Source organism: Ceratotherium simum, chromosome 16 (assembly GCF_057802395.1).
Source record: "Ceratotherium simum simum isolate JZ-2026a chromosome 16, ASM5780239v1, whole genome shotgun sequence".
NCBI classification, from domain to species: Eukaryota; Metazoa; Chordata; class Mammalia; order Perissodactyla; family Rhinocerotidae; genus Ceratotherium; species Ceratotherium simum.
Genome location: NC_141915.1, coordinates 19,685,769 through 19,713,295, shown reverse-complemented (window position 1 = coordinate 19,713,295; position 27,527 = coordinate 19,685,769). Strand labels below are relative to the sequence as shown.

Here is a 27,527-nt window from a genome sequence, read left to right as displayed (position 1 = left end):
GGTTACTGAGGGCACCCTGGGTTAGGCACTGGGCTGAGCAGTTACATACACCAGCTCATGTGATCCGAACAACCTCCTATCGTGGAGTTGATGCTTATCCTTTTTAGAGATGAGAAATGAGGGCTTAGACGTGTGAAATGACCCACCCAAGATCATAGAGCTAGGAAGTGGCAGAATCACCCCCAGGTGTGTCCGACCTGAGAGCTAAGCTCTTCACCGTTATGCTGTGTGACTGGTTCTAGGAGGTAGGTGCAATGTGGTCACCCTCAGGAGCTTAAACCCCATCAGAGAAAGGGGCCACTAAAGGTACAATAAGATGTATTTCCCCCAGTTCCACTCTGCAGAAATGGACAAAAGCTGCTCGGCATCCTTGAGTAAGGCCTAGAAAGCATTAAAAATATGCCTCTGTGTCCCTGATCCTCCCCCATACATCCTGCGTGAGTGAGCATGCACGTACACACATACACACGCACACAGGAACATTTGCACACATGTGCATGCATGCATACACACACACACACACACTCTCTCTCTCTCGCTCCACCCCTGAGCTCCCAAGATGGAGAGGAGAGAAAGGCCCCTCCCTTACCTGGTAGTAGTAGAAAGGGGACAGGACATAGTTTAACATCTCCTGGTGGAACACGGGGGTGATGCTCCCAGAAATCGGGGGGACCAGCCAAACCCAGTCAGCTGGGCAGCCCCCACGGGACCGGTACTCATTCTGCATGTGCTTCATGAAGGACTCTGCAGCTGAGTGGTGGTCCATGATGGTCACATTTTGCTTCTAAATCAGAAGGAGACAAGAAGGGGAATTGAGGCGAGGGGTGGGAAAATCAGGAGAGTAGCCCGTGGGCTGCAGGGCTCCCAGATGGACTATGGGAAGGCCTGGAAATCCGTAAAATGGGAGAGCAATTCCTCCAGGCCCCCTCCTCACTGCTAAAAGTACATATCCAAATGGAAGGCACTTGCAGAACCTCCAAAGGAGCCCAAGAAATCACCATAGCCGTGGTCAGCCCACAGGTTGCATGGTGGCCTCCTCTTGGCCCTCTGGGGGCGGTGTCCAGCTTCTCAGGCCACACCCACAATTCTCCCCAAAATCCCAATAAATGGCTCTCTCTGGATGCAGAAAATCGAACCTCAGTGCCTTTTTGTGACTCAGTAGAGAGTTCCAAGAGTCACTTCCCCAAGGACATGGCTCTCTCGGCCAAGATGAAACTAGGCACCTCTGAAGAGGACTGAAGCATTGGGGGACTGTGGTGTATAGAAGACAAATCCCCACAATGTCCACATCCTACAATTAGGAGTCAAGGGGTCTGAGCCTTCCTGGAATGATCCAACAAGGGCAGCCACACCCCTCCATGTCCGGGGCAACTCATTCAGTCAAGAGCCATATGTTTAATGTAGTGGTTCAAACCTTGGCCTCTTATTGGCCATGTGACCTTGAGCTATTAGTTCCTTAACCTCAGTAAGCCTCAGTTTCCTCATCTGTGAAATGGGGATAACAACAGTTTCTACATCATGAGGTTGCTGAAAGGATGCAATAAGTTAACAGAAGTAAAGCATAGAACGTGCTCAGTACATGTTAGCTGCTATTATTATTTCTATCTGCCAGGTATTACATAAGGCACGGCCACTATAGAGGTGAAAGGACGTGGTTCCTTCTCTGCATTAGACTATATTCTAAGTAGGCGAGGCAGAAGAAAGTCAGCCGTCTCGTGTGGTCTGATAGGAGATACAATGAGGGGAATGCAGGTGCTGATGGAGGGCGGAGGAGAGGACGCAGCTCAGACAGAGGCCTGGAGGAGAGATGGAGGATTTCAGAGACAGCTCCTAAGAGGAGATGAGTCTTGAGAGACGGGTGCAAGTTAGACAGGGGACAGGCATTCCTGGAGGAGGACACAGCACGAGTCAAGGCCAGAGGCACAAGAGGAGCCAGCTGATGGAGGGCCCTACAGGCCCAGCCACACCTTCCAAAATTTTATCCAGACACATGTAGCAACTCCTGGCGCTGGATGAGTTTTAAGCTCAAGAGCTGATGATGATAGTTGTGGTAATGGCAGTAACAATAAATAAAAATACAACAACAAAACTAACGCTTGCTGAGGATTCGCTACGGGCCAAGCAGTGCAGCCAAACGTTTGCATACACTTTCATTTAATTCTAACAGTAACCTAGTGAGGGAGGTACTACTATTATTCCCATTTTACAGATGAAAAAACAAGCCTAAGTCTTTTGAAGTTTACCCTGAAGGAGGGTGACCAGGAAGTCCCGGAGACTCTCGGGCAGAAGAGGGACGTGGTCAGCAATGGGCAGGGGACAGCTGAGGTGCAGCAGATTTTCTGGGACATAACCGTATCCTGCAGTGTCAAGGCTGGTGCTTAGAGGCCCCAGGAGTCAGGATATGTGGTCCACGGCCGGCAGGCGGGGACTTCCCAAACCAGGCCCGCCCCGGGGGGTTCTTCCTGTTCAGTCTCAGAACCCCGCCCCCATCAAGCACAAGCTTGACCTGCCCGTGGGGTGACCCACCCTGGAGAGCAGTGTCTGATCATATGTGTTTCCTGAGCGGTTGTTTAATGTCGGCTCCCACTCCAGTCCACAAGGACAGGGGTTTTCCTGTTTGTTCACCACTCACATCCTTGGTCCAGCTGAGAGCCTGGCACATGGAAAATGCCTGGTATACTTTGCTGAATGAATGAAGGACTCTGCCCAGTGGCCTGGCCACCAGGGCATCTGCCAACTTTGTGGACATGGTCCCAGCTTCTAAAGTAATATCCTAACACCTCCCATGCCTCCTCCCCAAAAGGAAGGAGAAGCAGCAGGTGGATCAGAGGGCTCAGTCCCACCCAGGAACCAGCCTGCTGTGTGGGCCCAAGGGGTGGACGCTGTCACTCAGATCGGAAGCAAGCGCAGCCGCTGCTCATGTGGATGGGTTCACTCATTCCATACATATTTTTTTTAGCATCTACCACGTGCCAGACACTCTTCTAGATTCTGGAGGTCAACCAATGAACAAGAGAGACAAGGCCCCAGCCCATGGAGTTTACATTCTTGTGGGGGAAATAACAAAGAAAGAAAGAAAGAAGTAGATTACTGTATAGTGTCAGGAGCTAATACATATTATGAAGAAAAATAAAGACAGAGTTCAAGGAATGAGAGAGAGAGACAGGATGGAGGTAGGACGAGGGTGCCATTTTACATGGCGTGGTCAGGGAGGGCTACTCCGAGGAGCTGACAATTGAGACCTCGGTGAAGGAAAGGAGCTGGTCATGGGATGATTTGTGTGAAGAGTGCTCTCGGCAGAAGGAAAAGCAAGTGCAAAGGCCCTGAGGTGGGAATGATCTTGGTGATTTTGAAAAACAGCAAGAATTCCAGTGTGATTGAAAGAGTGGAGGAGGATAAGAGAGGTGGTGGCATTACAGGAGTGGCTGGGGGATGAGGAAGCGTAATGAGATCTTTCAATGGCTTTTCTGTAAAGGGAAGCAGAAAAACAAGGTAATAGCTGGGGGGCGTCATCCGCTTAGCTAGTCATTTATTTCTTTAAGATGGGGGCCATTACAGCCTATTTGTACATTGATAGGAACGATCCAGCGGAGAGGGAGACATTAATGATACAGGAGAGAGATGGGGAAAATTTTGAGGAGTAAAATCCTTGAGAAATTGAGAGAGGACAGGATTCAGTGGACAACTCAGGGATTTATCAGTCTTGAGAGGTAAGGAGTTGCCTGTTGCTAGAAGCATTCAAGTTTACACAAGAGGACCTAGAATGAGCAAGAGAGCTTATTGATCTCCATATCCCCAGCACCTAGCCCAGTGCCTGGCACAAACTGAGTGTTCAACACTTGTCTGATGCATGAATAAATGGACAATGCCGTAAGGGGAAAATCAAGCACGAGATGAGTGGCTAGACCAGCTGATCTCCTAACCGAAAAGTCTTCAGACCCACAAAACACCAGACACACCTGGAAACTGTGGAGCACAGCCACGTTGATCTCGATGACAGCCCGGTCCTTCCAGAGGGAGGCCAGCTTGTGCGTTTCCAGGCCCATCCTTCTGCCCACTTCCTGCAGAGGCAGAGAGACGGGGGTGAGTCAGCCCTCAGGCCCCCGCACAGGCCCACACCTCCAGCCGGCCCAGCTGGACGGTCCTCGTTACCTCCAGGATGTCATAGCGCTGCACGTCGCAGTAGTCCCGGACCCCGATCTCCGTGCCCATGTACCAGCCGTTGAAGGGGCACCCCGGGAACTCGAGGCCGCCCACCTCGAGCAGCATGTTGGCCACGGCTGGCAGGGCGTACCACTTCAGCTCCAGCTCCCGGAACCACTCGTACCTGGCAGGGAGGCACGGCCAGCTGCCACTGGGGCCTTCATTTTTGCCCACGCTCACCCCCCAAAAGAAGCTTCAGAAAAAGAGTCAGCCAAGAAAACTCCTTTGTAAGTGTTAATCCTACCTGGAGAGGTGAATTGGGCGCACTGGGTGTCAGTCATTAAATGCATTCATTCACTCATTCATTCAGCATCATATATATGACAGGCCCTGGGGTAATGCTGAGAATTCAATACAGCAAAGCAGTCAAGGACTCTAGCTCAGAAAGCCTGGGTTCAAGTTCTGCCTCACCGCTTACTAACTGTCTGACCTTGGGATGTTATGTAGCCTCTCTGAGCCACCAGCAAAATAGAGATAATAGCATCAAACTTGTGGGATTATTGTGAAGAAAATAGTATCATTCATTTGTATATGCATTTATTTCACAAATATTTGTCATTGAGCACCTACTGTGTGCCAGGCACTCTGCTGGGTGTCGGGGATATATTACTGGACAAGAAAGGCAAGATCCCTATTCTCAAGAAGCTTGCGGTCTAGAGTCTAGACTATAAACCGGTAAACAAATAAACGGGAAAATAAAAACAAGGTGATGTGTTAAATGGAGGGTGAGGGTGCCTACTATAGACTGAGTAGTCAGGAGAGACTTCTCAGAGTGGGTGCCATCAGAGGAAATAGCTCACTGCCAAGAAGAAACGAACCTTGGAAAATTCTGAGGAAAGAGCATGTCAGGCAGAGGAGACAGCAAGTGCAAAGGCCCTGAGGTGGGACTGAGTTCAGTGTATTCAAGGGACAAAAAAGAAGAGCTGAGCCCAATGCCTGCTATGTAGTGAATCTCAATATATGAAGGTATTTTTGTAATACAAGAGCTGCCTGGAGCAGGGGCTGAACCAGATGAGCTCTTGAAGCCACTGTAGCCCTGGACTTTTACCACAGTCAGAAGGACAATTAAGAAGTTGGCAGGAAGGCAAAGGAGGCCTAGGCTGCTCAGTGTGAGAAACTCAGAGCCTTTCAAGGGTTCCTCTCCCCGGGTCACTGCTTCCCACGCTCCCAAGGCCCCATGTGTCTAAGCCTCTCCTTCTCCCTCACCATCAACGTATCCTCATAAGTCTCAGGCCTGAGATGCAAGTGCAGAGCTGCATGCAAGGTGACAAGGCAGGCCTTCTGGGCATCACCTGCTGCTGGCTGGGCATTGGGGGACAACCAGTGAAGGGCCTGAGGACCAAGGTCTCACTCAGGAAATGAGAGGGGCATGCATGGTGACTCACGCCCCCAGCCCCCCAGCCTGCTTACTTGGGATGCTCCATGGGCACCTCAAGCACAAGGTCAGGTGGGATTTCGAAGAGCTCAGGGTCGCGGCCATCAGCCTGCAGGACCAGAGGCATCACATCGAAGCGGCCGTACTTGGGCTTCCAGCCCAGGTCGATGCACAGCTGGGGGCAAGACAGGCCCAGTGAGTCTGCAGAACCAGGCCCCTTGACCCCTCTGGGCTCCACTCTCACCCACCGAGGCTGGATCCGGTACCTGGGTGAACTCCACGGAGGCAGGGTCCCCTCTGATGGTGCCATCAGGCATCTGGTACCCGGCATACCGGATGAGCTGCGCGTTCCAGACCCGGAAATCATGCTTTCCATCGCTCCGCTGGGGGAACACAGTGATGGCCGACCTTCCCCAAGACAAGGACAGTGCCATTTACCACCTGGCTCCAGTGGGGGCTCCCAGCTATCCCCCACTGGTCCCCCTCTCCCTCCCCTCTTCCTGCACCCAAGCTAACTGAACCAGACTCCTGCAGCTCCCCGACTTGCCAAGCTCTCACAGGCCTCTGCCAGTGTACGACCTGCCCCACTTCCTGACATACCCTCTCCCTCCTCCTTTTCCCTCCAGCTCCTACCCTCCTTCAAGACCAGCACAGGGAACCCCGCCAGGGACCCCTCCTCATCCCTCAGGCAGAATTAGCTGCCCCAGCCAAGGCATCATATCGCTCTCCTTGAGGTCAAGTTAGTTGGATGCTTGGCTAGTGAAAGCCATAGGTTCACAGTGGGCTGGAGCAGCATCTTAGGGTCTTAGTCTGCATCCCCTCATCCCACTGCCATGCCTAGCCCTATGTTGAGTGGTGGCACTGAGTGTTTGCTGAACAAAAAAAAAATGAATGAATGCCCGAATGAGCTGTTCAGTCCACCAGCCTTGATCTCTTTGGTGGGGGCTAGGGGAAGGTAAGGTGGGGGTGGATACTGATGAGCAGTGACTCTCCCCCCTCTAAGAAAACACCACACTGGAGCCACCTGCTGCAAAACCAGCATCTCATCCCCCGTAAAAAGTGGGGAGCCCTAACCTTGAACAGTGAAGAAGTTGCTTCTTCAAGATCCCCCCGTCGCCTCCAAACAGTTCCAAGTCAGAGACAAACCAAGGAAATGGGCTACTGAGCGGGGCTAAGCTCCTGGAGGCTGGGCTCTGAGGCCTCACTGAACAAACCTGAGTCTTTCTCCTTTCTCCTTCTCCCTGGTTTCTCCTGGAGCCTCCCCTAAACCCACCTGCATCTTTTGGCTAAGACTCGGGGGTAGGGTGGACCTCAGCCGCAGCCTCGGGAAAGGCGCACCCACCTGATGTTGCCGTTGTTGGTGGAGTAACGCAGGTGTCTGCAGATGTGTTCAAACATTTCCTGGGCAGTGGAACAGCTCCGGGCGTCAAAGACCTGCACACAGCCCACCCAGACCACACCCATCAAGGACTGTGAAAACAGAAGCCTCAGGGTCGATAAGAAGCTAAGTCATGGGGGACCGAGGCAGCGGCCCCAACCCCCACCATCCAACACCAGGCAGAGAAGGGCATCTTCCCTCTGCATCAACAGCTGCCCCATCCATCCTTTTCTCCTGCTCTCCTCGGGGAGCCCACTTGAAAGATCCTAGCAAAACCCAAGTCCCAAGAAAACGTGATTTTCAGGCACCATGAATCAGGATTCCCACAGTCCCAGCCTGATTCCTTTACAACATGAGAACATTTTACACAGGGCCCCAGCACTTTTCCTTACAGCCAGAGTTGGTTTCACTGGCATTTCTCATCAATTTCTCTGTCCATGGCTTTTAATATTCTCCAGCAAGAAAAGATCCCCCAGTGTAAAGATGGCCTAGGAGACTAGGATAAACAAAATGTTTTCTAGGGACCAAGAATTCAAACAGTCGAGGTAAACAACCTCTCTTGCGGCACCAGGGCCTCAACAACAATAATAACAAGGTGGTTTGGTTTTACGACGGCATTTAGTCTCCCAAACTTAACACAAGAGAGAAAGGTCAGCTAGAAATCCTGGTGCTGAAATCGGATTCTAGACTTCTAGAGGGGCCCCTATGAGCGCCATTTTATGTTCAGGGATGTGAAGAGAGGACCAGAGCTCTGGCTTCAGTCTGGGGAGCCCTGGGCACAGCTCTGCTCGGCTGTTCCCGCCTCCCAGCTTCCTCTGCCACTCAGGCCTAAGGAAGCCCACCTGCAGGTTGGACCACTGGATCCTCCCGATGCAGCGGGGGGCATTGCGCCAGGCCTGCTTGGTGGCAAAGATGAGCTCATCTCTCGTCAGCTGGTAGGTTCCTGTTGTTTCTATCTCCTTTGTTACGGCTTCCAGCCTGGCCAGATGTTCCTCTATTTTTGCTCTGAGGGACAGGAAGACATCAGGAAGATCAACAATGACATGGCCTTAAATGGAGATTAATTCAATCCACAGAAGCAGGAACCAAATTAGGACACCAGGAGGGCAAGATGTCTCTCACAGAGACTGTCCCCGCCAGGGCCAGCTGCATGAGTGTGTGACCCGGGCCCCAAGCTTAGAAGGGTCCCGTACTTGGTTTAATGCTCTGCTGTCACCATCTTGAAATTCTTAATCATTTTTGAACAGGGAGCCCCCATTTTCATTTTTACACTGGGTCCTGAAAGTTACGTAGCTGATCCTGATCCCCTCGGCACCCCTCTTGTTTCCAGGCACTTTTTCTCTAATCATGTTCATCTCAGCTTGGCGAGCAGGAGCAAGGAGTGCAATGCTTCTCAGACACTTGCAAGACAGAGGAGCATCCATCAAGTCACGGTCATATCCTGCCTCTCAGCCGGGGGAGCACCCTTCCACCTTCTCATGGTTAAGAGATGAGCCAATCTCTCTCACTATGAGCCAGGTATTGGGCAAAGCCACTCATAGTCAGGGGCCCCCTGAGTCCGTGAGGCAGGCATTTTTGTGTCCATTTTATAGTCTAGTGCATCAAGGCTCTAAGGTTTAAGTACCGGCCTGGGGACATAAGTGTGATAGACAGCAAAGTCAGGACTCGGGTTGCCCTGACGCCAAGCTCCTCCTCTTAACCTTCCACCTTCCATCCCAGGAGGGATTGCAAGCCCAGAGACGTCGAGGGCCTGCCCACGCTTCCCTGGTCAAGCGCAGACGGGACTCGGCTCTCAGGACTCAGCCTGCCGGGCCCCAGGGCCTGCTCAGGGAGGAGCCCTACACAGCGTGGTCTCTACAGCAGGCTGTTTCGCAACCTCCGCATCACTCAGCCAGAAATCCCATATAAGATTTCTAAACAGGCTTCCCCTCTCCCCTCCAAGGCTTCAAAAATATCCCGCAGGGAGGGATTCAATATGAAAGGCTTTGAAACACACACACACACACACACACACACACACACACACACACACACAGAGCAACCTTGAGATTTCCAATCAGCACCAAAGACTTTTGAAATGGCAACAAACAAAACTATTCAAGGAATGAACTCCTGATTAAGGAGAGTGGACGACTCAGAACAAAATGGCCTTTTTGCAGATGAAGAGTGTCTCGACAACTCTTCCTTGATTAAAGAAAAGAGCTCAAAGACAAAACACTTGGCACTATTTATCTTCAAGGACACTCCTGGCATAAGGACCCGCTAGGTGAGGTTGATGCTGCCCCGCCACTGGAAGCCCTCCCTCCCCAAACAGAGCTTCTAGAAATACGCCCCGCTCTGCATCCAAGCGTGAAAACAGTAGTGATCACCAGAACACTGATGCCTCCAACACACGCGGTAGTGTTAACATGTGACCACGTAAGGAAGAACTTCCCTCTGTGAGAAGCAAATGGGTTTGAGCAGCCACCAAGAGCATCCCTGGAGCATCCCTGGGCTAACACCCACCCAGTTGCCTTCCAAACACCAGCAGGACCCCCCAGGTCCAGCTGGTCCAGGACCAGCAGGAACCTTCAGGGTCAAAGAGCTGTACACCAGAACATTGAGGTTGAAAGCAAGGGTTCTGGTGCCAAACTATTTGGGTTCAAATCCCAGCTTTGGGACTTCAGAAGGCGTGACTTTGAGCAAGTTACATCTCTTCCATGGGCTTCAGTTTCCTTGCCTGTAAAAGGGGGAGGATAATAATGGTACCAATCTCGCCGGGTTGTGGTGAGCATTATGTATAAGGCACTTACACAGGGCCCAGAACATACGTAGCACTCAGTAAATGTTAGCATCAATATAGTGGCCCAATGAAGCCCATCAACAAAATTCCTGGACCCCAAAAGGCTCATCAGTCAACACCAAGCTGAAGTCCGAGGATCTTGAATCTCCCAGTCATGAAGCACTTCTGCAGAGGTTCTAGTTACACAGCACACACAGCAGGCAACCCCCAGGGCTCTCAATCCGGCTGGACATTAGAGTCACCTGGGGAGCTTTTAAAGAACACGGATGCCTGCCCCCGCCCCATTTCCTGAGATCCTGATGCCCTCGGCCCCAGGAACCCTGGCATCAAGGTCCTCAGGAAACTGTACTCTGCAGCCAAGGTTGAGGATCACTGGCCCTCGAAGATAACGGCCTCTTTCTAAGTCAAGACTCCAGGTCTCTCCCAGCTCAGACACTGTAGGGTCAGAGCAGAGGGGATGTGGTATCACCAGGACCCACTCTTTCCACCAAAGGGGTCCCAGGTGCACTTCCGTGGCTCACTTCATGCAGCGAAGTGCTGAGTGGGGCAGTACCATAAAAGCCACACTCCACTCCCAGCCCATAGAACAGCAGAGCCATTCCATCGGCCATCCCGTCTCACTATCCCTTTGTGTATTTTTATTTTAAAGTTATAAATGGGCTTAAATTAATAGCCACATATTTTATGAAACCCACAAATATAAAACCCCAGAGTGTTCAGAGCAAAGAGCATGGCCTGCCCTCTCCAAGCTAGGTGGCCTGGATTCTAGCTGGGACTGGGTGACCTCAGGTACGTCACTGGGCCTTCCTGTTCACACCTGTAGGAGGAGGGCTTGGTTAGGTGCTCTTGAAGGTCCTTTCCATCTCAAACATTTCATAATAAAAGAGTGCACATCAATTCATAATCAAGGCGACTTTGTTCCAGGACACCGTTTTAAACTGATTTAATCCTCACAACAATCTTGTGAGCTAGGTTCTATTATCATCCCCCTTTTATAGATGAGAAAGTTGAGGCACAAAGAGGGTAAATGGGTTTCCCAAGGATACAGGACTGGTTACTGCTGGAGCCAGGATTCAAACTCAAACACTTATACCCCCAACCCACACTTCAAGCACTATTGCCACGCCTCTTTGTCTTACGATTATGAGAACCTATTCCAGGGTCTTTTCCCTTGGAAAACTATGCTGCAGCCCTGGATGCACTGTGAATCCGGGAAGGAAAGGGGTCTGGAGGCAGAGGGAAATGGCTGGAGACAGGGGAGCTCAGGGGAAGGGTGAGGCCGCGATCCTGCAGGAAGCAACACTTACTCTTTGAAGGAGCCGTAATACTGGTTGACAAATTCGATAGCGTGAGGTAGAAGCTCATCTGGGGGCGTAGGCTTGTCCCTGGGTCCTCTTGTCATGCTTTTGGGGTTCATGATGGCTCCCAGGCAAGACTTGGACTTGCAAGCGACATCCTGGAAAGAGAGAGGCAGGTGGTGAGGCGGGCTGCCTCACCTCGGCACAGGTGTTGATGGCCGTCCTCCTCCAGAGCCAGCTCTCCTGGTCACTTCCTTCCACTCCAGCTGCTCCAGCTCCCTGTTGCCCCTCTCCACCCCTGTGGCACCTCCTCCTTGGGGTCCACCAGGCTTTCTCCCCTCCCAGATCTCCTTTCTCTACCGGCTGAACCCCAGTGGGTGTGAGCTGGGGTTGCTCCCCTACGCCAGGCTCAGTCTCTGGCCCTGCTCCCCAGCTGGCCCCAGATCCAGAGCAAAGCCAGCAGCTCAGTCCCTGCAAACATCCTAACTACCTTCTCATTGAAACAGGCTGATGTGGCTCCTGGGAACACATTATTGGTGTTTGGCCAAAATGAACTGAAAGGGTGCAAATCCCAAAGTCAGAGGATGGTACAGAAAAAATAGTGGAAGGAAGTACACCCAAAAGTTAACTGTGGCAATTTTTGGAAGGTGTGGGAAATCTGCTTTCACGGTCTTGAAATTTTCAATTGTTTCCCACTTTACAATCATAGAATGCATTCTAACATTAGAATAAGAAACTTAGAAGATAGGAAGGAATCTTAAAGTGCACTTAGTCCAACTACTCACTGGACGCTTGGACCCCTCTCCAATTTACTATCAAGTAGCACTTGCATCCTTCTAGTGACAGGGAGCTCACTATCTCCTGATGTAGTTCAGTCCAGGTTTGAGCAGTTCTGTTAGAAAATTCTCCCCGATGCTATGCTAAAATCTGTCTCTCTGAGAAAGAATGGATTTGTTCCCGTAATCATTTACCTCACCTTCTGGATTAGCCACTATCCACCGGGGTGCGGGGGGCACAGGGAGTTGGCATTGTTTACTTCCTGCTGCTATTTGTAAGGAACATCAGTCTCTGTTCCCAGCACCCTTTGCCCAAGCAGATGACTGTGTGGTTTGCCCAGGGGGACATCTGTTTGATCGACCAAGGGCCCTGATGGTTTCACCAGCTTAGGACAAAGGTGGTTCTCCCTCCAGCCCCAGACTTCTCACCCCTTTGGCCTCGCGGTGAAGTGTGTCTTGGAAAGTCATCCCGTTGCCCCAGTTTTTGATCCTCACATGCCGTGGGCAGGCTGATGGGGGCACATCCAGGTTGACTAGGGATTCTGGAGACTTCTAGAGGGGGAAAAACCAGGGATTTCCAAATGCCTCCAACCCCAGGCCCCTGGGCCCTGCTTTGGCTTTGGGTGGGGTGGGCTGCTGTGGGTGGGCTGCTGTGGGTTTGGCTCAGGGTGTCGGTCCTGTCCTTCCTCCTTTCCTGGCAGCCTGGCCACCTGGTCCAGTGCCGGCGAAGAGCTCCAGGTGCCTGGGCCACTGGCCAGGCTTCTCTCCTCACCCAAGACCCTGCCAAATCCTCCCTCAGAGGAATTGCAACAGGAGGGACTAAGGTTAGATGCAAGGGAGACTACTGTCACAGAAATCAGGACAAGGAAGAATGTACCACTGCCTTCCACTGAGGCACTTAAGAATGTGAAAACCATCTTCTCTCCCACCCATTTCTCTGCCCATCTCTCTGGAACACTGAGGTGCAAAGCCCTTAGGGAAGATGGAACCAGTGGGATAGAGGCTGGGGGTTGGGACTGAAGGCTCAGCTGCTGAGTCTGGGATTATTCTGGAGTGTACTACCCCTGGCTCCATGAATGGTCTCCTCTCACTCATCCTGCCAGCCCACAGAGGCAGGTCATCCAGGGGCCAGCGCACTTGGGGGCCACCACTCCTGATCACCATGGGTCATCCCACTCTCCCAAAACCCTTCCTTGCCCCCCTTATGTCCCCCGGGTCTCTACTCACTGCCCAGACTCCAGCTTCCACCAGGCTGCTCAGCCTGCATCTGCCTGGGAGAGGGAGGAAGGGGCTTCCCACACCCGTGTGACTCACTGACCTTTACCGTTCCGGTGAGGGGCTGGGGGGACTCGTTCCGGTGCCTGCCGAGACTGTGACCCTTGGGATCATCCTGTGTCACTGTACTGTGAAAGGAAACAGCTATCATGAGCTGGAGTATCTGAGGGCAGAGAAGGAAGGATCTTGGAGCCCCCTCTGCCACTCCCTCATTTGATGGATGGGGGAACTCAGGTCCAGAGGGTGGGAGTGAAGTTCATGGCTTCAAGTCAAGGAGGATGTGTGTTTGTGGCGGGGGAGGCGGTCGGTCAGATCTCTTCTCTGCACCATCACCACCCTCCCTCCTCCTCTTCTTCTCTTACCTTCCCCCTACAAAGCCAAAAAGACGTGAGGGGAGCTGAGCCAAAGCTAGCAGCCCAAAGAGTAACCCGCAGAAGCTCTGGGAAGATGCTCCCTCAAAAGCTGAGTGCAAATGTGGTGCAGGGCTGGATGGGCAGAGAACGGCGCCTTCAACACTGCCCTCCCAGGGCAGCAGCACTGCCCACTACCCACTCATTTTGGGGGACTTAAGCTTTTGTATTTAAAATACCTGATTTATCTTGGTTTATTTATTTATTCTAAATTTTTATTATGGAAAATGTTAAACATACACAAGCAGAGATAATAGTGTAATGAACCCCCACGGGCCCTTCACCCAGGTTCAACCCAATTAAACAACTACCAACCCATGGCCAATCTTGTTTCGACTCTACTCTCCCAGCCCCGCCATCATTTTAAAGCAAGACTGAGACATCATGTCATCCATAAATATCTCAGGAAGTATTTCTGGAAGATAAGGACACTTTTAAAAAACATATTGGTTATATTTACTTTAAAACAACAGATTTAAAGAATTTAGCCTGTCCTTTGAAGAGGAAAAAGCCCTAATAGTCTGAAATCACTCAGAACCCGTTGGTTCTGGTTTGGGATTTCAGGTTCACTCTTCTGACAGATGCTACAGAGAACAGAAGACACGGGACTCCCCTCGGCCACACACATATGAGTGCCCCTCCGACAGTCACACCCCACAGAGGTCTCCTCCGGGGGCTAATCACATATGAGCCATTTTAGTATGAAGGCTGCTGCGTTCCCTATTCTTTGCAGTATTTTCTGGGGTGTGCATGCATGCACGGGCACATCCAGGGGGAAAGTGGGTCAGAGAGTATTACAAGGGTCTCTCATTTTCCACTTTATGCCTATCTGTGATGTTGGAATATGATGAATGAGCATGTATTGTTTATATTATTGGAAAAAGTAATGACTCTATATTTATATTAACATTACATAATTAACTACACACATCATATAGTAGCATCACATGATTTATAACTATAGAGAGATAGTGTCCCTTTAAGAGAACATAAGTACTTATCGGAAAGCAACTTGTATCTGAATCAAGTGATTCAGTGCCCTCACGTGACCATCTTTCATCACCCCTCTGACTGGGGTGCCCCACCAGCAAAAAGCCAATATAGGGTAATCTGGACATTCAGAACAGGTAAGCCATGGCTGAATGGTCATCATGGGGCTGCTTAAATAGGAAGGTGTTTTGAGTCTGGGGTCCCCAGCATCATCACCCCTCACCCCAACCCCACTCTGTTTGTTTTTGCTTCCTCTCACTTACTTCTGGCCAGAGAACTGGAGAATTTGAGAAGCTTATGGTCTACAGTAATGTTTAGATTGAGAAACAATGGCTTGGTATACTTAACATAGCTATTGCCCCCAAATATTAAAAAGCTCCCTGAAAATCCACTATACAGATGGGACCATAGTGAGCTCTAGCCCATCACCTATGGCTGGATATTTAGGTTGTGTCCAGTTTCTCCACTATTATAAATAATGCGTCAAACTGTATACATGGTCTGATGCTGGCTCTGCGTGTACGTGCGTGCGTGCGTGCATGTGTGTGTACAAAAGCATAGAAAACCCCTTGGGGGAAATGCCAGTGAATGTTACCAGTGACTTGCATTAAGTGATAAGATCATGGGTAATTTGAATTTTTCTTTACACTTGTCTGCATTTTCCAACTTTTTACAGTGACCATGAATTCCTTTTATAATTGGGAACATTTTTTTAATTTGAAAAATGAATAACAAAGCTACACACAGTCCCAGTTAGTGGGTTTCTTTGGGCCAGCTGCTGGAGATAGGGTGACCAGAAGCCAGGTGAGTGTATTAAGGATCTGGATACTTATTGCCAAATTATTGCATCGTCTCTCCAGGCACTCATGCAATTTGGCTAAACCCACAGCTGTGCTTGGTCCTTCCTGGGAATGGAGGACCTTGAAGGACCTGTCATCAACAGGAGTGCTGGAGTGTGCCGCTTGCTTGGACCCACAACTATCCGCAAGCCCTGAGTGACCCAGGAGACTGAGGTCAGAGCTGCGGTCTGTGGCTCGTCTGGGGCCCCATCTCCCTGCGGCCACCACTCCTCTACAAGGGCCCACCTCTCCATACACCAAGGGTGAGGGGCGAGGAGGCACTCTGGGAAATGGATCTTATTTGTAAAACAAGAATCTCTTTGCTTTCTTAAGCATATCTGTCCTAAAGGGTGTAGCAGACCCGGTGCTGAAAAATCTAGAAAGCTCCCAAGTGCTGAAACATCCACAATTCCTACTCCAGCCTGCATAGATGCCTCTCATGGGAGCATGTGGGGCTTCTCTGGGTCTTTGTGGCTATTGAATTGCAACCTCTTATGCATTCTGAACGAGGAAAATATTTAAGCTCTCATCGGAATCCTACAGAGCGAATATTCCAACCCTCATGTTTTCACGGAAAACCGCGGCTCAGAGAGAGTGAGCGCCGCGCGCAGTTCGAGCCCGGTCCCAGCGCGGAGCCTCGCGCCTCCCACCCAGGGCGGACCCCGGCCCGCGGGAGTACCTGGCTCGGCGGCGGCCGCAGGTGGTCTGTGGCCGGAGGATCCTGCGGAGGAGCCGGCAGAGTCGGGGCCGGGCGGCCTCGCACGCCGCGCTCAGCCCCTCGCGCATGGTCCCGGCGCGGGCGCTGCTCCGGGGGCGCCCCGCTCCGCGCGCCGAGCCGGCCGCTTTATCGCCGCCCGACCCCGCAGCCCCCGCCCCGGGGCGGAGCGAGCCGGAGAAGTGGACCGGATTCGGCTTCATCCCGCACCCGGCCAAGGGCCAGAGTGCTGGCTCCGCAGGCGGCCACCTGGTCCCGCCCGGGCGCGCCTTGCCCCCTGCATGCGCTTTCCTCCGATCGTCCCGGGACCCCCACACCCAATGGTCCACAGGGAAGTCTGCCTTTTGTATGCCACTGGACTTTCTCTGGGCTAAGACTGCGGAGCAAGTACACCCGGCCTGGTGTTTGTTATTCCCCGTGAAATAACAATAATGATCATAACAATAATGGACGGTGCTTTATAGTTTACAAAGCAAACTTTCCTGTCTGTTATTTCATCCACCCTTTACTAAATCCACTTAAGAAGGCAATTCTATATTGTTATCCCAACTTTATGGAGAAGGAAGCCGGGGACCCAGAGAGGTTAAAGATCTTGCTCAAGGCCAAACAGCAGCCCCAGGTCCACGGCCCAAGCTCTCTCACCTTACTGGCTGCCCCAGGGAATGCTATTTCTTTTCTGCATGTTCAGTGTGATTCCAGGAAGGAAGCCAAAGAAAGTGCAGGGCTGGGGGTGACTTTTAGTGGGAGAGACAGAGTGGTGCAACTGGACCAGGAGCCCCCTCAGGTCCCTTCCAGGCTTCTGGTCCTTGCTACGAAGGCACAGAGCCTGACGGCTTTGTTCCATCTGTACATTGCTCCGGACACGGGGAGCAGGATAACTCCTAGGGACAGGGCAGCAGCCCTCGACCTCAGACTACGGGAGCCCTCCTGGACATATTCCAGCATATTTATTCCCAAACTCAAATTACAGTGGAATGAGGAGGGTATATATTTATCCCGAGCCAACTGCAACCCAGCTCGACTTTGTTCCAAAATCCACATATCTTCATCTAAGATTTGCTTTTGTCTCTAAAACACACACACGCACATCCACACACACTATGTTCACTCCCTAATCATTTGTTTACATAACATATAAAATCATTAGTCACATATAATAGGTTCTTGGTCTTGTTACACCTGACTGGATTTGAAAATTACTTTTTAAAATCAAAATATATTAATTGGCTCCCACTACTTTCAGGATAAAATCCCCTTTGTACTGCTGCTTCCTCCTCCAGTAACATCCTCCCCCGCCCCACCCCCCTAACTGTAGGTTGCCGCCCAGCTGGGCCTACCTCCTCCTGAAAGCTTTCTCCCACCCCACTCCTCCCCACACTAAGCCAGGCCAGGCACCCCCACAGTATCCCCAGAAGAGATGCTAATGCACCCACATGGCCTGTAACCTCGTGTCTACCTCTCTGTCCCACCCCACCACCCCAATTTATAGAGCCCTTTAACATCGCATTCTCCGTGTACTCCTGAGTGCATGGAGAGGAAGGCATCGTTTCCTCCCCCCCGCCCCCCCATGGCAGGAACTGGGGCTCTTTCCTCTGTCCCTCCCAGCCCAGCGCAGAGTGGGCCCTCAAGGAGAGCCCGTATAGGGGAGAGGTTGTGAGTTTGGCTTTGGTTCAAACCTCAGCTCTACCCCTTTCCGGATATTGACATTGAGTAAGTCATTCACCCTTGTAAAATAAGGATAACAATAGTTTCTGTCTCGCAACTGACACAGTAATGAGGACTTTATAAACGTTATCTGTTATTTTTAGCTGCTGTGTACACAATTAATAAGTGGCTCAATTTACTTCATTAATAAACAGAAGGACTTCATTGACATTGACACCCAGCCCAGTGCCAGGTGAGGAGCCCTCTGCAATAATTGTTAACGGACTGGAACATGCCCAGGAAGGCAAGTGTGGCAACCCAGTGTAGCGGCTGTGAGCCAGGCTGCCAGATTTGACTCCAGCTCTGTCATTTGCCAACTGTGAGGTCTGAAAAATTACTTTAACTTTCTAGCCTTCAGTGTCCTCATCGCTACAGTAGGAGGATAACAAAAGTTCCTTCCTCGTGGACTGTTAGGAGGGTTAAATGGATTAATGTGTGATATTTTCTCTCCACCACCTCTAAGATCTGATTTGAGCACTTCCACCAGCTCCCTCCAGCTTAAAAAGATGGGTCAAGTTAGCTGGTTTGCCTTAGGTCAACCTACAGCTCAGGGCCCCACCTGGGGTCTGAGCTCAGGTCTCCGGAATAGTCCAAAAACACAAGTCAGGAATAACTGTCCATGCCGTTAAAGGGTGTGGGATTCAAGGATAAAGGCTGTAGGCCACACTGTAGGGGCCAGGGGAGGAGGGGATCAGGATGATGCTGAAAGATAGGGGATGGATTGCACCTGGATGGGTCGAAGGAGGAATGTGCTCTGTACGGCACTGGGGAAACTGAGGAAGACTGGGCTGTGCAGGTAGGCCGGACTCTGTCCAGAAAGGGTGATCATGTAGAAGAACTCTGCAGTCAAGCCTCAGTGTGGTGACAGGCAGTGGGGAGCTACTGCAGACTCTAGAGCAGGAGCATGACTTGCTGGGAGTCAAGTTGGAGCAAGAGGTCAGAGCCAGTGTTGGGGACTGCAGGTGGGGAGGCCAGCTGGCAGGGGCTGCAGCAGTGAGGTGAAGAGAAGGAAGGGATTTGTGACTTGGTGACCGAGAAGAGTCAAAGCAGATTCCTGGGGTTCAAGCCCTCCCAAGATCCTGGGAGGAGCTGTGAAGCCACTGTCAGCCTGCAGCATTTGCATCTGAAGCACCAGGAGGACATCAGAGGCTGTCCAACCCTGCATTCTCATCTCTTGGTCTCTGGGCCGCCTCAGTCACCACAGCCCAGACTGTCTGGTTTTAAACGTTCTCTCCTCCAGTTCAACCCTCACACCCTACCTGGCCTGTCTTGCTCAAGGATCTACAATGGCTCCCTGATACCAAGCAGAGCAAGCCCAAATCCCCTACTCTGCATTCAAGCCCTCCGCGCTCTCGCCTTGCCTCTGCTATCCCAGCCCCCCACCCAAGGCCCCCACCCCACCCCAGACCCAAGCTCAGCCATGCTTGCTTCTGTCTCTGAGTCTTTGCCCACCATCCCCCTTCCTGAAGTGTCTTCACCACTTCTCTTCCCCTCCCCACATTCTACCCACTCTTCTAAGTGAAGCCCTTAGAGGGACTGTCTAACACTGCTCGACCTTGACCTAGCTGCCGGCAGCAACAACAGTGACGACGCCCGCCACAGATGCCGTTTATTGGGCACTTGCTCTCTGCCAGGCACGGTGCCAAGTTGTTTACATGTGAAAATTCATTAGGCATTACTACCTCCTTCTTACAGATGGGGAAACTGAGGCTCAGAGGCTAGGGCACTTGCCAAAGGCCACAGGGCTATTAAATGGCAAAGCCACCTGCTCATCCCCAAGCCCACGCTCTTCACCCTGCTGCTTTACTGCCACCTCTGCTGCCACCTCCAGGGAACGCCCTGCCCACTGTGGTCCCCGGGAGAGGCTCCTCTGGGGCTGTCGCGCTGTGAGGTGGCCCTGAGTGGACTGGGGCTTTAGTTCGATTTGTGGTTTCATGTTATTGCAGATGGACCTGTCCTTCTGCCTGAGCAAGCCTCATCCTCCTCTCCAAGGCTACAAACTCTCCTAGCATGCTCTAGAAGCCTGTCCGCAGACTGGTTGGTTAGCTGACTAGTTCTCCCACTTCTGCCTCAAGCTTGCTTCTCCTACAAGTGAGGGGTTCAAATTCCAACTCTGTAATTATCCAGCGTGTGACAGGGGAAGTCGCTTTCCTCTTAGAGCTTCTATTTCCTCATCTGTTGAATGAGACAATAACTCACACTTCACAGAGCCGCCGTGGAGGCTGGTTAAGAGGCAAGGCGTGTGAAGTGCCCTGTATCGCCCTGGCACAGAGTGGTATAAATAATAAACCTGAATGTGTATTGGCACCTGCTCTGTATGGGCACACGGCTAAGTGCTTAACATGCACGCTCTCATTTCACTCTCAGCATGCTATGAGGTGGTTCCCATTGGTGTCCGCATACTGCAGATGAGAACACCTGAGGCTCAGAGAGGTTAACTGGCTCTAGATCACACAGCCAGTGAGAGACAGCCCGGGGCCAGCCAGAGCAGCACAGCACAGGGCGTGGACACGGTTTGTCTAACATCCTGGTATTCTTCAGCAGGTTGACATTCAAACAGATCTCATCTCGTGGTTATTACTGGTGAGGCATTCTCACTGGCGAATCAGAATGGACGTCAGCCAGGAAGCCTCCCAGTTCTAACCGCTGGGCTCTACTGCCTCCCCTTCTCAAGTCAGGTATTGCATATTGCCTTCCCATATTCTTCCCCCAGAGATTCCAAGCTCCTTGAGGGCCAGGACGGGGCCCTGTCCCTTCCTTCTTCACGTAGTGTCAGGTGCAGTGAGGTGCCCAATAAACAGGGGCTGCATCAGATTCCAACAGGGACATCCCAGAAGCAACTGGCGAGATCAGACCTCCAGTGAGAAGCCAGGAGCAGAGAGAAGAGGTCTGAGCTGGCGACTCAGAGTGAGGGATGGAAGCCGAGAGGATAGCAGCAGGAGGTGGCAGCAAGGCAAAGCTTACCTGGAGGGAGCCTGGATGGTTTTCCACACATTGTTGTTGAGGTCTGTTTCCTCAGTCAAGTCATACTGGTTGGATCTGGCCTTGAACAGAAACTTCCAGGGACAGGCCATCTCTGTGGCTTTGCAAAGCAGGTCACTTCTCTGGATTTAAACTCAGAGATTCTTCACCTGAGGAAGGAGAAGGAGATAACGACGGAAGGTTGAGGAAGAGTTTACAGAGATGGGCCTTCTCAATACGGTTAGTTTACTAAAGAATCAGTACAAAAGTTAACATAGGTCTTGAACAGCCACTTCATCGATGCTTTGCAACCTCTGTTCCTATTTTGGGTTTGGATTTGGGGATCCTGTGGACACAGACTTTAATTCTACACAGCCACATAACAATCTAAAGGGAAAGCCTGGAGCCATAGCTCCACAAGAACAAAGCGCATGCCCTGCGAGCCTCCTTAATGGAACCTGATGGCCCACGTGACCCGGGCAGGCTTCACTGCTGACCCGAGGCGGGGTAGGGAGGAGCCCGCTGGCCACTGAAACGTGGGTGAGTCGGTCTGGCCCTGCAAGACCGCTTCCAGCAGCTCTTATTAGCGACTGTCATTTTATGCCTGTCATTGTAGAAAGCACTCGTTATAGCTGCTTTTCTTTTAAGATTTTGCAATTATTGTCGACGCTCCCACCTGTTCCTTTTTTATTATTCAGGAGGGGACGGGGCACTCCACTCAAGATTTGAGATCATCTTTTTTAAAGAAGGCAAAAAACGAGAGCTAAGTGGAGGCCTGTGTCTAGTCTGGGCTTGCCCCCAGCCCACCTCCTCAACGGGAAAACCCTTTGCACTGGGAGACAGGGTGGTTGGTGATGGGGCCCTTATAAGAATCTCAGAGCCCCTGGATCTAGGTTCAAATCCTGGCTCTGCTGGATACATGACCTGGATCCAGTTATTCAACTGACACTCATTTCTTCATCCATAAAATGGGCTTAATAATATCCATCTTAACAGAATTTGTTTGGGAGGGGAGAGTTGCATGTTATAAGAACTGGACAGGATAATCTATATTAAAAAAAAATTCTTAGCAGATTACTCCCCACTCTCCAGTCTGAATTTTCCAGAAAGTTTTTCACTGAAATGTAACAATCACAGCAAATTTTGCAGAAAAAAATATCTGAACAAGATGTGCTGTTCAAATGGCCAAGGCTCAAGTTGGTGTGTCTTAGACATTCTCCCAGTTTATTTCTAGGTGGAAAATTCTCACAATTTTCTGAGCCTTCCCAAACAGGAAGAAGCAAAACCCTCTCAAAACAGCAGCTTCCCCAGAAATGAAGATAACTCACCTCGCAGCTGGCTGCACTGCCTCTGCAGGGTGTGGACAGGCAAACTGGGGGTAGACCCGCTCCTTGAGAACTGCAGGACAGCCTATAACTGCCTGGTCCCCTCGCCAAGGGCGGCTGAGAGGTTTCAAACCAGCGACACTGAGTTCTCTGGGGCCGGAGAGCCTCCGTCTTCAACTCACTGCAAAGTTATGATCACACTGGCAGCTCAGAAGTATTTATACACACCCCATGCTATGCAGGGAGCCGTTTTTGCATAAAGGTCTCTTTTTTGTTTCCAAAGGGAGTGTCCCGGCTGGGTGTACAGTTAGCTAATTTATGACTGGGACGCCTGGCCTGTGGGTGACTTGATCCTGCTGTTACATCACTCCGGGCAGTGCATCCCCAGTAAACTCACCTCTTCCTGGTCCTGGGGCCAAGGGCAGCTCATCAGCAGGGTGGTGGGTCAGATAAAAGAGTCATCACGGAGCCACACGGCCACCCTTTCAGCATCTGGGGGATTTTTTTTTTTTTTTCCTCAGTGGGGAGCTCTCTGGTTAATTCCTGTCCAGCCTCTCAGTTTTCTAGTTTGTGGCAGGAGTCCAGGAAGCTGTGGAATATTGACAGTATGGAACACACCGGAAAATGCCCAGGTTACAAAAGGCCAGTGATGCTGGGTGATGCCAGCATTCCAAACAGGCCCCTGAAATATTCAGCTTGAGGTTTTTGGAAGGGAAGGAAAGCCACTGGCACAGAGAGACCGCTCAGATTTGGTGTCACCAACGTCCCACCCTTCAGCTCTAAGTAAGCTATGGTAGAACGGCAGGTAGAATTTTCTACAGGGAAAAAATTCCTTTCTTATAACAGAAATTATAACTTCTGATATGGAAAATTATAATTTCTTATAATTCTGTTTATTTTAGTTCTTCAAATACAGTATTCTTGTATGGTATGAATTGTTCCGTTATGGAAGGAAAATAACAACTCCGTTAGGGAGGGGTCACAAATGGAGGGAGAAAAACCACTCCTGGTCTCACCGTCCTAACACATCGCTGTCACCATCCGTTCCTTTTCTTCCTCTTTTTCCCAAATTAAATGCAGCATTATAATGGATTGAATTTGTCTAATATAGACAAACTGAGTCACAAAAAAGACAAAATAGGAGCTCAAAGACATTTGTTGAGTGAATGAATGAATGAAGGAAGGAAGGAAGGAAGGAAGGAAGGAAGGAAAAATAAGGGTAGACTGCAATGAATTTCAACATATCAAAGCCATCCTTCTTTCAGGCTTGAGCCAGTTCAGTTCAGGGAAATCAATACTGCTTAAGGAAGGATGCAGAGTCCCAGGGCTCAGGGAGTGCAAAGCTCAGAGAAAAGAATGGATAATTACAGTACAGGGTGATACCTGCAGTGATGGAGGGAGGGCATGGCTGAAGTAGCTGAATCTGCATTGCTCAGGGAAGGTTCAGGGGAGAGGACACCAGGGCAGGGTTTTGAGGGATGATTAGGAGTTTGCCTCACCCTAACTTCTATTCCCTGTAACTGCTTCCACATATTCTGGCTATACCTGCAGCAAACACATGTCTTAATTCCTTTAACTCCTCCAACAACCCTACGAGGGGGATACTATTACTTGGCATTCATGGAATCCCCTAGAATCCCATCTATTGGCATCAGAACACCTGGTTGGTTTTGCTTCAGAAAATACAATTATTCAGTTATTTGATTTGTCAAACATGTTGGGCTTTGGATGCCTGGGCAGTGAAATCCGAGGATGTGTGTGCACTGCTCTTCCTTGAGGCTGGTGCCCTGGCTCTCTTAGATGCTCCCACCCACAATGAAGAGGACCGCTCCCAAATGCAGGCCCTGGGGAGTATCTCCATGTCCTCGTTATCTTGTTGTTAGCCCAAATTTTCACCTGACAAATGGTGGGCAAGACAAAGTGAGTAAATGAGACACATGAAAACGCTTTGAGTTATGGAGCAAAAAGGCAGCCAAGTAAGAATTTTTGGTCCCTGCTGTCGGTCAGAGAATAATAATTTACTTTTTCACAAAAAACAAGCAGATGACATGACCTGCCTTCCATAGTACCTGTCCTCAGATGGGTTGGCACTCCGCCACAAACATTTGCTTTTAAATTCCCAATTCTCTTTCTCTCTGTAACATTACATTCATTTATTTTTTTTTCAGTTGGGATAAAACTTACATAACATAAAATTCACCATTTTGACTATTTTAAAGTGTACACTTCAGCAGTTTTTAGTCTATTCACAGAGTCGTGTGTAACCATCACCACTATCCAATACTCTCTTACCTGGCGAACAGTAAGGAGGGGAGTAAAAACAGCAGTAAGTATTGTGACACACAGAGAGGTTAAGAGATTCACCATGGTCACACAGCAGGCAGTCTCTGAATGGGGACAAACAGTGGGCCCGCTGTCCACCCCAGAGCTCTAGTCTGCAGGGTCCAGCACTGACCCCCATCCTGGAGGCTGTCTTGGATCTCCCTCTCTGCATGTCCTGTGGCTCTCTGAGCCTGTGTGGCTGCCTCACCCTTGGCCCTGCTCACCCAACAGGCTGCATTCCTGGGCCTCTTCTGATGACGGATGCAGCAGGTGAACGCTGCCGTGGAGAAATCAAAATGTACCTTGCAGGGCAGGCTGGGTCCAGGTGGGCCCCCAGGGGGTGGGGATGGAGGTTCCGAGGCTGCTGTGGAGAAATGCCCCCCTCCCTTCATCACTGGCACGTCGTCCCGGGCGCCACACAAATAGCAACCAGCACTGGAATTTCTCAGCCTCGAGTTTCTGGGACTGATTTTCCATCAGATAAAGTGGATCTGTCCCTACGCTGGATTGTGGAGATGGTTCAGCCCCAGGAGGCCCTCGGGACTTTGCATCCTGGAAGCTCTTTCCACAAGAACAATGATCAGAGAGAACACTTACTAAGAGAGGTGATTAAATTGTCAACTGTTTAATTGTTGTGTTGTGTGTTTATCACACAACAGCCTGTGAGGTGGGTGTTCTGACCAGCCCCATTTTATAGAGGGGGAAAATGAGGCTCAGTGAAGTCAAATGACTTGTCCGAGATCACACAGGCAGGCAGTGGAGAGGCTAAAACCCTGGAGTTCCAGCTTGTAGGCTGGAGTCCCCCTCCCTACCTCCACCCCCAACCTGCGACCCCTTGCGGGGTAGAGCCAGGACACAGACCCAGGAGCGAGGCTCCTGCGCCACACCCCACTGCCTCTCTTGGAGTCTTTTCCTGCCCCACCCTCCGGGAATAATAATTCTCCATGATAAGAATAATGACAGCTACCACGGATCGAGCCCTTGCTCCCTAACTACAGCCGGGCCTGAGCTTCCCTTTCATCCTCTCAACCAATCCTCCAGCAGCCCTCCGTGAAGGTACTATTATTATGCCAATTTCACAAGTAAGGAAATGGGGACACAGAAAGGTTGGGCAACCAACCCAATGTCGCTCAGCTCATAAGGGGCAGAGCTGAGGCTTGGCCCGGGTCTGAGACCAGGGTCCTTGCTGGGTTCCAGACGACTCCCCACTTGGCATGCCCCTGTGCACATGCCCATTTCGCTGCGTGTGCCCACACCCCGGGGGCAAGGCCAAGAAGTAGCAGGAAGAGGGTGGGAAACTGAGGCCAAGCTAAGAGCTGAGGATTTCCTGGGGTTGAATGTTCTCGCATTCAGAATGGTGCCAGCTCTGCACAACACAAGGCTGGCACGGGGCCCCCAGGAAGGAGGAGAGGAGTCCCTGCCGCGTGCCCCTGCTTCACAGAAGTCCCCACAGAATCCTCTCACCAGCTCTTTGAGGGAGCTACTGTTATTTCTAATTTACAGAGGAGGAATCTACAGTTCAGAGAGGGAAAGTGACTTGCCTGAGTCACCCAGGGAGTAAGGGGCAGAGCTGAGATTTGAACCTAGAACTGTCAGACTCCCAAGGCGGGTTCTTCCTATGCATGTGTTTATGGGGTTTCTGTTAGGCAAGACTCAGCACGATGGTGGGCAAAGCGGTGATCCCAAAGACACAGCCCTTGTCCTCCTCACTCCCAGCATATGCATAACAATAGGGGAAGGAGGGCCACCCTTCACTGTACCCTAAGCTCTGTGAGGACAGGGCACTGTCTGTCACACTTATTGCTGTATTCTTGGGTATACAGTAGGCGCTCAAATATTGATTGCATGGAGGATCTGTGCACTTACTACGTACGAGGCACTTGACCCAAACTCGTGCCAACCCTGCAATGAAAGTGTCATTGTTCCCATTTGACAGGTGGGGCACTGAGGCTCAGAGAGGTGGCCCAGTGGCTCAAGGACCCACGGATCAACACTGGACAGCCAGAAATGCAGACCTGTGTCCTCCCAGCTCCGAAGCCGGCTAGGTGTCCATGGAGGGGCTCTGTGCTGACTCCAGTGCTCTATGAAGCTCTTGGCTGGGCTTCTCAGATGCCAAGGGCACCAGACGTTCAGGGCGGGGGGAGGAGGGTGCTCAAGGAGGCTGAAACCCTTTAGGCGAGAGGGGAGCTTAAAGGACAGAAGGGCTTAGATGGGTGAGGAGAGAGAGGAGGGCCTCTCTGGCCAAGGAAAAGCCTCAACCTCCATAGCTTCTAAATGAGGGCGTTAGCGTCCGCTCTCCACGGCGGGGATGCCGTATCTCCCTGGACACAGGGACTTCCCGCTCTGGTCCAGGAAGCTCCGGCTCAGCACCCCCGGCGCCTGGTGCCCCAGGAGGAGTAAAGAAAGCAGCAAGGCATCGTCAACGTGTGGTTGTCATGGTGAGCCGCAGGGCTGGCGTGGAGATCGTGTCCCTGCCCTCGGGGTGGCCAGGAGGATTTCAGAGCAGCCCCCCAGCTCAGCTGGGCCAGGCAGCCAGACCGCCGCAGGCAAGCTCTGTGACGGCTGATTGCCACATGATGACGTTTCTGCAAGGCCTGCAGCCAGCGGGCCTACCTCCACCACCCTGCACAGAGAGGGTCGTGAGATCAGACTGGACTGTGTCCAACCCCGGCTCAGCCCGGTGAACTGGGCCAACTCCCTCAAACGCCTCCCCTACCTCAGTTTCTCTAACTGCAAAAACAGATGAGTCAGAGCTTCTTTGCAGGCTTTTCCTGAGGATAAAGTGAGATCCTCTCCTTAAAGTGCCAGGCACTCAATAGATACTAGTAGTTCCCTTCCTAGCAAATGGGGAAACTGAGGCCAAGAGTATCTCATCCTCGAGTCTCACAACAATTCATCTTGGCTCACCCCTTCTTCAGTCCAGCAGGGCCCCAAACTTCCTCGTACTCATCTAGGCCCTTCTCCTCCTTTCCCAGGCTTCTGGTATCACCCCCCTGTGGATGGTGACGTGGCTGTTATATGTCCGGTCTCCCCCCACCGTATAACCTCAGTACTCTGCGCACTGTAGGCGCTCAGTAGATGTCCTTACTGATGATGCTGCAGGCAAGGTCCATATCTGGGTGAACTCGGGCCTCTTTTCGGTCAAATGATGGGTTTCCCAAAGTGTGGTCAATG

General features: G+C 51.3%; 1 protein-coding gene across 1 annotated transcript in view; it reads right to left on the bottom strand.

Moving 5' to 3' along the window:
- Positions 1-22,790, bottom strand: part of NOS2 (nitric oxide synthase 2) — a 38,138-nt gene extending 15,348 nt beyond the window's left edge. The window contains exons 1-13 of the mRNA XM_014789782.2: positions 22,429-22,790; positions 22,035-22,212; positions 20,710-20,876; positions 13,131-13,215; positions 12,242-12,364; positions 11,046-11,194; positions 7,799-7,961; positions 6,921-7,012; positions 5,845-5,986; positions 5,614-5,753; positions 4,153-4,327; positions 3,960-4,061; positions 590-784 (exon numbers count right to left, since the gene is read on the bottom strand). Coding sequence (XP_014645268.1) covers positions 590-784; positions 3,960-4,061; positions 4,153-4,327; positions 5,614-5,753; positions 5,845-5,986; positions 6,921-7,012; positions 7,799-7,961; positions 11,046-11,194; positions 12,242-12,364; positions 13,131-13,215; positions 20,710-20,819 — 1,476 coding nt within the window. The 5' untranslated portion in view covers positions 20,820-20,876; positions 22,035-22,212; positions 22,429-22,790. The remainder of the gene's footprint in view (positions 1-589; positions 785-3,959; positions 4,062-4,152; positions 4,328-5,613; positions 5,754-5,844; positions 5,987-6,920; positions 7,013-7,798; positions 7,962-11,045; positions 11,195-12,241; positions 12,365-13,130; positions 13,216-20,709; positions 20,877-22,034; positions 22,213-22,428) is intronic.
- Between the last annotated feature and the right edge of the window lie 4,737 nt (positions 22,791-27,527).